Source organism: Poecilia latipinna, unplaced genomic scaffold (genome assembly GCF_001443285.1).
Source record: "Poecilia latipinna isolate Pla-1442-1.1 unplaced genomic scaffold, P_latipinna-1.0 Scaffold462, whole genome shotgun sequence".
In the NCBI taxonomy this organism is placed as follows: domain Eukaryota; kingdom Metazoa; phylum Chordata; class Actinopteri; order Cyprinodontiformes; family Poeciliidae; genus Poecilia; species Poecilia latipinna.
In genome coordinates, this window is record NW_015113078.1 from 619,817 (window position 1) to 630,282 (window position 10,466).

At 39.0% G+C, this 10,466-nt stretch overlaps 2 protein-coding genes across 6 annotated transcripts in view; both read right to left on the minus strand.

Moving 5' to 3' along the window:
- The window catches only part of amot (angiomotin), an 84,826-nt gene extending 77,178 nt beyond the window's left edge, over positions 1-7,648 (minus strand). For 3 of the 5 annotated variants that reach the window (XR_001425826.1, XM_015039146.1, XM_015039143.1), the window contains exon 1: positions 5,536-5,683. The gene's annotated coding sequence lies outside the window, so the exon portion shown is untranslated. Of the gene's footprint in view, positions 1-5,535; positions 5,684-7,096 lie in introns of those variants that run through there. The other 2 variants (XM_015039144.1, XM_015039145.1) reach the window with 2 other exon arrangements.
- Positions 7,649-9,721: 2,073 nt separating this feature from the next.
- Positions 9,722-10,466, minus strand: part of ska2 (spindle and kinetochore associated complex subunit 2) — a 54,833-nt gene continuing 54,088 nt past the window's right edge. The window contains exon 5 of the mRNA XM_015039151.1: positions 9,722-10,188. Coding sequence (XP_014894637.1) covers positions 10,174-10,188 — 15 coding nt within the window. The 3' untranslated portion in view covers positions 9,722-10,173. The remainder of the gene's footprint in view (positions 10,189-10,466) is intronic.

Genomic DNA, 10,466 nt, shown 5'->3' on the forward strand with positions numbered 1-10,466 from the left:
ATAAACAAGACCTGAAAGTGGTTCCAGTTTCACTCATTAGCCAACCTGTTGAAACTACGGCAAATTTTAAATACCTTGGATCATTCCTGGACAGTCAGCTCCATTTTGCTGAAAACTCTGGCTACATTTTTAAGAAACGTCACTCTATCTTTTAAGAAGACCCAGTGATTTTGGGGTTACCTAACAAGTGCAACTCGAGCAAAATCTCTAGTTAGTTAGAGGAACCATTAGCTAACATTACCTCTAGTTAAGTAATGTTAGCATTTTAACAATGAGTTAAAATGTTAAAATTTAAAAATTTAACTTAAGTTTTAACTCATCTCAAGTTTTAACTGTTGACTGCTTTAGCTTTTCATCTCCTCGGCTGGTTTGGTCACATGAGCTGCAGACTAACAGACAATCTTTTAAGAATACTTTGAATGGCAGGAAAAATAGTAAGTAAATAGTGGTGAAACCAAAAACAACTCTGTTTCAACTGTTTGCTGAAAGAACATGGAAGACAGCATAAAATATTTCAGTAGAGAGCATCCATCCTCTTTTTTTCATCAGTGTGAGCTCATGAAGGCGTTACTGTGTTCCTCTGGTAAATATAGAACATCTATTAAAAGTCATTCACTGACAGTGCAATAATTATTCTTAGCCAAATTAAATGATAACATTTACCTGTAGCATGCTAAGTGTTTACTTGATGCACAAATTGTTGATATTGTGATTCTATTAATGAGTTTTATTTTATTGTTTTAGAGTCAAAGAAAAATTTCCACCTTGGAAGACTAAATAATTTAATCATATTTTTTCCTATATATAGGACTCTACCAACAAAGCAAAAATGTGGATTATTGCTTGCTTAACAATCCTGGTTATTCGTCTGTGAACCTAATTAATTTGTTCGTTATTGACTTTTGCTCAATTAAATTTCTTGTATATGGTATTTTTATTGTTGTTGATAATGTTGTTTTTCATGTCTTATTTCTTTTCTTCCTCCTATAAGTGATGGAGATATATAGATATTATTTATTATGTATAAAGGTGTTGTTTATGTCCTAATTACCTAATTAGCTCTACATCCTGAAGAAAAATATGGTATTTTAGAAGATAATTTATCTTTCATGTTGCCAGTAATGGCGAAATTAATAGTAAATAATAAAGATTTGGTGGTATTCTCGTTTAGTGACATGATTATATTAGTTGTGCTACCACCCCCATGCCACTAGAGGCAGTAGCAGGCCCGAAAAGATGTGACTAAAAAGCAGATTTAGTAGTACACAGAAAGCTACGGAATTTGTTAAAAGTTGTGAGCTGCGCTGAAGTAATTAAAAAAAGAGAAGTTGAAATACATTCTGAGAGTGAAACTCCTTCCTACAGATGAAGATATATCACAGATTTCAAAAGAAAATTAAAACGGGAGAATGCGGATAATATAGGAAATAGCGCCCCCTTCACTTCTGGAGAGCAACGATCCCATTTCCAAATAAGGTAAAGAGACTTGACAGTGGTCTGTTCCCGCCACTTTCTGTTTGCTGCAGTGAGGTGTGGAGTACCTCACTGGATTGGAGCGGTGAGCACATGCTACGCATGCTAACCACAGGTAGCTCATGTTGCATGTGCTGAGCGGCGTATTTAGCGGCTGCTCAAGAAGGACTTTTTTTTGCCCCCACCTGCAACCCCTGTCTCTCCTCCTCTCTTTCTACTCCTGGTTATGGAGACGAAAACCCAGCTAAGGCCAGTAATTTTTGGGATCAATTACCTTTTCATTCTACAAGTAGTCATACCAGGACTCACTACTGCCACATTTCATGGGGGACAGAAAAGAGGATTTTTCAAAATGGTGCAGACATTTTAAAGTGACTGTTGCTGCTGATCCTGATACCACTGAGGGTAGTTTGGTGAAACTGCTACCTACATAACGACTTGCTTTGTCCCAAAGGTCAGAGTGCACCAGGGAAATCCGAGGTTTGTTCTTCACGGTAATCCTTGTTCTGGTCATTAAAGTGCTAAGCGTACATTTAAGAAACCATTGACAGTGTGTTATTGGCCAGGAATGAGATCTGATATTAAAAACTTCTGTAATCACTGTAAGACGTGAAGCTTTTCGAAAAGCTGTACCACAGCACAGAGCCCCTTTGCAATCTATTCAGACTGACAGACCATTTCAGTTGGTCTGTATGGACATTACTGAACTTCCGGTTACCTCTCTTGGTAATAGATATGTACTTGTGGTACAGGACCATTTTACCAAGTATGTAAAGGCCTATGCTATGTCTGACCAAAAGGCCGCCACAGTAGGACAGTTACTATGTGAACGGTATATCCCTGAACATGGTGTTCCTGAGAAACTGTTGTCAGATCAGGGACGACAATATGAGTGTGAAATTACTCACACCATTTGTCAGACACTACAGATGACAAAGAAAAGAACCTCTCCATATCACCCAAGAGGGAATGGTATGGTTGAGCGGTTTAATCGGACTTTGAAAGAGCAGTTGGCCCGACTCATTCAGGACTATGGAGGTGAATGGGACCACTACCTCCCTGCTGTGGTACTTTCTTTCAACTCTACTCCTCACTCGAGAACTGGGTACTCACCATATCATGGACGAGAACCCCGACTACCTGCTAATGTCCATATTTCATCGCCAAAGGTTTCTGATTGCCCTATGTACTATGGTTCAAAACTGGCTACACGGATGGACGCTGCTTTTGAGACTGTTCTTCTCCATCGTGAAGGACAAAGACAAAAACGAGAGTACTATTACAACAAAGACACAAGGTTTAGGCCCTATGCTTGTGGTGATCTGGTATGGATAGATGACCCCACCACACAAAGACAAAAGCTTTCCCCAAACTGGACTGGACCATATAAGGTTGTATCTGTGGATGACAAGGGGCTCCTGTACAAGCTGGTGGGTGTGAAATATCCACAGACTTTGATCATAGTCATTCACTATGATTGTTTAAAACCTTACCGTAGCTCCACACACTGATGTCACTCAGCCTGTATTCCCACCAAACAGGGACACACTGCCGAGGTACACCGCTTTGTCTGGTTCATTACCCTGGCTCTTTGGCCAAACAACTGCAGCCCAGGCATCGGAAACTGCTAGGTCGTTGCCATCTTCACTAAGGATTCCAACTGGACTAGATTCCCATCAGCCTGCACAACCACCCCCCAGCTTGCCATCCTCTGGGGTGCAGTGCACCCAGGTGTGGGTGTACTGTTCGGAAGCCATGACGACTGCTGTTATGAGAAAAGAAAATGATCTAGAGTTGTTTTTCATATTAGAGGTTGTAAAACTGGTTCATTTAAAAACAAACATGTTGACAGTTGTTCTTTATGGGGTCTTATTGTGAGTTTGTATCCTTTGTTTTGCAACCCCCAGGTGGTATGAGTTACTGATGATACAGTCTGGACAGATTGTGCTTTGATGAAATTATTATTTTTTTATGTAACCACTTCATTTTGAAATGAGGACATTTCATTTAAAGAGGGGGAAGTATACAAGATAAATTTCCTTTTCAATTAATATGGTTTTATGCAAAATCAGTTATAAAAAAAATCAGGGGTTTTTTTTTATAAGGGCCCAAAACGGGTTCTGGGCTGTTAAAATGGCGGTTGAATAAAAGTATCGACAGCTACGCTATTCCCTCTCAGTGTTCTGCTCTTTCTCCACCCACAACCTCCTTTAATATGGCAACACAGATTTATAGCACATTTTAGCTTTCTCTTTTTTTTCTATTTCCTCCTGCAAGGGCGGCGCCTGTCGGGCTGAGAGGCCTCAGACAACTATCAACCCCAACACCCCCACCACCACTAGCGGAACAAGTCAGCGTCGGGCCGGGGCCCGGGGCCAATTACCGGGCCCCTTACGTGGAGTGAAACTGAAACTGTTGAGGGGGGGGGAGAGGGTGTATTTAACATTAAATACACCCTTCTCAACAGGCGAAGGCACACTTTCTCTGTCTATAATCACATATTTCAATGACTTGAAACCATTCCTCCCTCCCTGGCACCTCCAAGCCCGGGCCCCCATCCGGCCTGGTTTGGGGGCAGCAGCCCCCCCAACCCCTCCTATAGCTCCGCGCCTGCCCACCACCGTGTTGCGTGATGGATGGTTGTAACTGAAACTGCAATTTTGTTGTCTTTGTGACAATGACAATAAAATTTTTCTGATTCTTAGTGTTACATACCTTGTAAATATTGTAATACATGTCCTTTAAAAGCACATGAATAACACTGGATGCTGACCGAAGCTGTTAGGCAACAAGTAGAACAACACCGCTTTCTGGACACTGCGTGGAAATAACTAGATTTTTCTTATTTTATTTCTTTTTTTCCCCTAAAACTTCTGAGAAATAAAACACACAAAATGAAACTACAGGTATGACGGATTTATAAGAAACGTAACATCGATGTGTGCATGAGCATTATCACAAGGTATGCTGGATTTACGTTAGCTCCGCTCCCCCAACCAGCGATCTAAGGCTCACTTAGGGTCTAAGTAAGTGAACCTCCGAGCGCTTGAGGACGGCTGGCCGAAATTAGCGTTCATAAATCGGATCAACCTTGAGCTAAACGCCGCTTACACGTGGAGCGTCAATATCCAATTTGAAGCTAACTTCACTGTGGTATCAACGCATGCGCGATCTGATCTCCAAATTATGCCCCGCCTCTTCCGTGACAACTCTCACGCATTCAAAAAAATAGTCTTTCACACAGACAAATAACAGGTCTCATCCCCATTCATTCATTCCATTCAGCTTAGTGTTATTTCACACACACATACATTTTCGACCTATCATTCAGATCAGTGTCTGTATGTTTTGCGTGTGTGTGTGAGAGAGAGAAAAATTGTATGTGTGTGACATTTTAATAGTATATATGTGCAATTTTAATATTTTGTGTGTGTATGAGTTTTTAGTAGTGTGTGAGACAAAACATAGTTTTTGTCCTAAACCGCCCCTCATAGTAACAAGCAGGCAATAGAAACAAAATGGCCCAAACATGTTATCACTTTATCTAGTCCAGAAGACTTCAAATTTCTTTACACTACAATCAGTCGCTCACTCTTTTATGCACACCTGATGGTACACTGCTGGTGTTAGGCTGTGTGTTAGTCACGTCTGCTCTAACTGTCAGTGTACGATCAGCGCCACTGGGCCCTCTGATCACCACCAGCAAGAAAACATAGATACACAGTATACAAATATGTTTGTATGTCAAAGTACATTAAAGTACTGAACTGTAGTTCAAACTTCACATTCATTTTAGTAGCTCAAATTATGTCTTAATACACAACATTACCTTAAATCTAAAGAGGTAAACCACCAAATTAGTACCAGCCTTTGGTTCCCTTGTGCCCCATCAGTCTTCTGAAGGTTAAGTATTTATGCCACAAAAGGCCTAAATAGGCCACGAAGCCAAATACATCCATCACACACTCAGACATATACTCGGGCCTGCTACTAGATCTTTTTAAGAGCCTATTTATCTCTGTTACTTTCCTGTAAAACTCATCAAACATAAAAGTACCCTACCTTTGCTGGTTGGAGTGCTGATCTGTGTAAAGGAAAGAATCCACTAAATTTCACTTAGTCTCTCCAAAATCAGGGAACTATCAGCTTTGAGCTCATGTAAGGCAATTGTTTTTCCATGTGCTGCTCACACAGTTTTCCCACACAAAAACAGGTGGGGCAGGGCGGTAGACAGGTGAGTCTGGCAACGGTTCAGTTGTGACTACACCTCTATACTTCTGCATCAAACTCTGGCAGAACTGAAAGTGCTCTTTCATGGCTTCAGACTTATCACACGAGAACTTGCTAAATATTTTTCCTGGCCTTATAATAATGGGACGCTATAGTTTAACACAAAGTATTTTGCTGAGTTGATTTACACAAAAAAAAAAAAAAAAAAAAAAAAATTCCCACTCTATGAAAAACTTTGGGTGAAAACCATCTGCCAACACAACACACAAGATTTAATAAGAGTCAACAGTCCATATGTACACATAAAAATAAGCAATTTTCATTTTGGAAAAATTATGTTAAACACTGAAAAAAATCTCTTCATCAACCAGCTCAAAATCCAAGATACCTGCAGATCACACAAAACGTGCTATGTTAAAGAACTATTTACTACTGACTTTGACAGCATTTCAATAAATGTCACAAAACTTGTAACAGACATTTACACATTTAATAAGGACATTTGAATGAAAAAAATGGTGGGAGGCAATTTGTTATCAAATTATTCAATTGCAGTAAACCTGACTGCTGCACAAACAATTACTGATTTCTGCAGGTTCACTGATTTGCAGGTGAATAATAGAGAAATTGGGTGTGACAGTTCTCTCTTTGAAACCAAGTTGAAGAGAATAAGCTGGACAAATACAAGGGAAAATGGAACACACCACAAATATGCTAAGTGTATAAAAAATAGTGTCATATTTATACAATTAGGCCTAATTTTAAATGTTTCTCTGAATTGAGATATTGAAGGTTAGATTAGTTCTCAACTATGTTTGCCTTTATAATGAAACAAATATCTTCTTTGCTTAAACTTTGGTTAGCTATTTACTTACAGAACAAGCTAAAGATTGTAATCTGACTTTTAAAAAAGCATCGGTACAACTTTCACCTCCAAAGGACCAAAGGACGCACAGTGGAGTAGCGTGGAACTCACACCAAGAAACAAGCAGTTTCCTCCAAGAAACCTCAGAGCCTAAGGAAGTAGGGCGGGGACGGGGTGCTTAGTTTGGCTTTTTAGAAAATAGTGGATCAACACTTCAGCTTTTCCAGGCTTGAAAGTTTTAGACAAAACATAAATAAGTTCAATCGCAGCAGCTTCGTCTGTGTGTGTGTGTGTGTGTGTGTGGGGGGGGGGGGGGGAGGGGGGTAAATGACTCGCGAGAAGTCAACCATGTTTATAGCCTGGAACTGGAGGTTTTTATCTGGTTCTTTTTTATGTTCGTTTGCTTGTCTGTTTGTTTTGATGCCTACAAAGTAAGTAGCCTAACCCTTTCAGGAAATCGTTGGCATACCAACGGAAGCAGCACGTTATTTAAGCAGTGCACTAGGTCTGTGGACAGTTTGAATTTACCTTTTTGTAAAGCTGCTTCCGTCTTCTTTCCTTGAAGCTACACGAACATCTTTTTTCTAGTTCTTCCCCTCGAATCCTGTGTCCCCGTTTACAGGGTCACTGCTTCGTGACCAAATAGTTCGTCCTCGCTGAAAACTGTACTTGGAAAGTTGAAGAAAAAAAAGTGGAGCAATAGGCGGCAGGAAGCCGTCCCAGACTGTTCTGCACAACAGGAGAAATTTCCAGCCTCCCCCCTCCTCAAAGACCTCCTACGTCTTTAAAATACTTTTTTTAATCTCTCTTTATTTGTGCTCGGAAATCCCTCATCTCATCTTGCAGTTTCCCATGCGTTTTATGTTCAAATCAACTTAATTCTTAATTCCTACATGCTATTCTAAACGATCACATTACACACTTCACCAATAGAAAAGAAAAACTTGAATGTTGAATGAAATCAGTTTTTAAAGAAAAACTATTAAATATTTGCCACACTCTGGCATGCTTCGGAAGTTGTTTCGTTTTTCTAAGAACATAATAGTCTACAAGAGTCCATCTGCTCATTACGTGGCAAAGCTCTGAACTTAGAACAGAAAGAAGGAACTAAAACTGAAGAAAGGAAAAAATGACAAAGACCCTTTGTAAAATGATCTGTTGCTGCTTTCAAATGCCGTCGGACAGAGGAAAGTCGCTGCGTGCACATGTCAAGTAAAATGTGGTTGCTGATACTGAGTTCCTGATAACCTTTAATAATTAGTTTCGTTCAGCTGGTTACAGCTGATACATGATATGCATGAAATATATCACATTCCCATTTGTGTGACCAAATAGAACGTCCTTAATGCAAACAGTTTTAATCAATATGAGATGTAACATTTTCATTTTGAAATTAGGTAAACTGGGCAGGACAGTGTCTTTACTGTGTGTACACTCTATTTCTGACTCAATTATTGCATGAAAACGTTTTGTGTCTTTATTCATTTTTTTAATGAAGTACTCTGCAAATTAGTTTAATTTTCTATTAAAGATTTGATGCTTTACATTTCCAGACTGACAATAATGAAAATCTTTTGTGAAAATCATACAGTAAAATAACTCGGTAATCTTCCTTTTAAGTCTAAAAGCTGGAAAGGACATCAGATAAAATTCCTCAGCAGTAGGTGAATCATAGGAACTCTCCAGTTCTGTCACAGCTTCATGCATGTGGGGAGAGTATAAAAATGAAGATATTACAATGAACTACATCCTGCAAAAGAATAAATTGCTTGAGAACTACCCTACTCACATTAAATATCAACAGATTAAAGCATACATCTTACTGAAAATGGCATAGTTTCCATTATATTTTGCAGTGTTTTTAGAACACAATTCAATTAATATCTTGATTTTATTTTTCTCAACAATTTCAATAAATTCTCAATTCAGCTCATTTTGGTGAATTAACATTTTTAAATCCAAAGAAAAGCTAAAAGTCTTACGTTATCAAGACATGGTCAGAGACATGCTACACTGCATAAGATGCCTGTATGAAAGGCTGATGATACATTTAAGTGCTGTCTACATGTATATGAACTCCAAATGGAGAACAGATAAACATATAGAAACAATAAACATATTGATTTTGAAAAAAATAAATATTTAAATTGTATTCCATAATTTAAGAGAAAGGCTTTTTAAATTAAATTAGGATTAGAACATGCCTTTTATTTTTGGTTAACACATTAAAATAATAATAAAAAAAATCAACTCATTGATCATTTTTGGCTTATATAGTTCTCCCTCATTTCCAATAGCATGTGGACTTTGCAGCCACAGTAAACCTCTCAGGTCTTTAGATCCTATGTACCCTGTGCTCCCAGGACCAAGACTAAACAAAGCGAGGCAGGATTTAGTTTTTATACTCTACGCCTATTGAACAAACTTCTGTAAAAACAAAGATGTGCAGAAAAAGTTGCTTCCTTTTACTTAGAACTATAAACCTTTTTGTTTCTAGCAGTTTTGATCAAAGAATTTCACTGATCAACAGTTTGCTTATTTAAAGCGTGAGGTTCAAGACTAGATGTGAATTTCATATATTCAAAATTAAATTTTGGTCTAAATTCACAGTATCAGCTCCATTATCGTTTCCAGTAGTAATAGCTCCATTAGCGCTGCTTGTCTCTGGCGTTTCTCCCAGAGCCTGTAGCGCTGTGTCCGGTTCGGCAACATCTGTGCTGTTTGGAGTTCAGCGGTGGTAGCAGCGACACCGGACTTTACCACCGACACCAGACCTCCATGGGTCCGGTCGGATCAGTGATGTCCGGTACCACAGGCAGCATATATCCTTGTTAGCATCTCATTGAGCCAGACACTCAAAGAACATTTAGTTTTAGCTTGTTAAGGTAAAGATCACCTGTATAACCTTTGTTAGTTCTGCTGGTATAAATGACTCAAAGTGTTGTGGAGAAATGCCCATGATCCAGATTAGGTCCTTCGGAAGTTGTGTTCCACTCCAGCTCTCCCACTGCGCTCTCCTTTCTTTCATGTGGGAAATTACAGATTTGCCTGAATTTTTATTTTTTATCCCAACCAATAGTGACACAGTGTGGCATTATCTAAAATTACACCAGTCAAATGCAATATGATAAACAACTACTCGGGGAAAAGTTAGCCTTCCTGTGTTTATTCTGTAGACTCCAATACAGAATAGACCATTGAGTGTCATCAATCCATCAGTGAAAAAATTGTGACCTCCATGGGTGAAATATATAAAAGATGTACATTTTTTAAGTAATTATGAGTTTTTGCATATCACAAACTGCAATTTTTTAGGTAATAGGAAAATTGCAACATATTTAGGCCAACATCTTCAACTAGTCGTGGATCCTTTTAAACACTAAGCATGAGAGGAAAGAGGCTTTGGTTAGAATACTGCCATCAATGACAATAAAACAACTACTTTAATTCAACTTTTAATATGCATATAGATCATAAACCATTATAATTAATAGTTCATGTAGAGGTTACTGCTCTCTGATTCACTCCAGCTGAAACTTTTCACTTCTCCGTGGCTTCCGTTTCACTTGGCAGTGTAGATTCTTGTTAAACTGGATTCCGTGTGACTAACTTCTTTTAAGCTGGAAATAAAAAAACAGGAAAGTGGGTGAGGCAATTCAGGATATTTATAATTATTTAAATGATTAAAATTTCTGGGTGGCAATGGTGCAGGGATAAAGTGCTGTTGAGGACTGAGTTCCAGACTTGACCTTTGCTACATGTTTTCCTCCTCTCTCACAACCCGCTTTCCTGTCTGACCACTGTCAATCAAATAAAGCAGGGGTCCCCAAACTACGGCCCACGGGTCGGATCCGGCCCGCCATGTCATTTGGTCCGGCCCCCTGAACAATGCCGGATC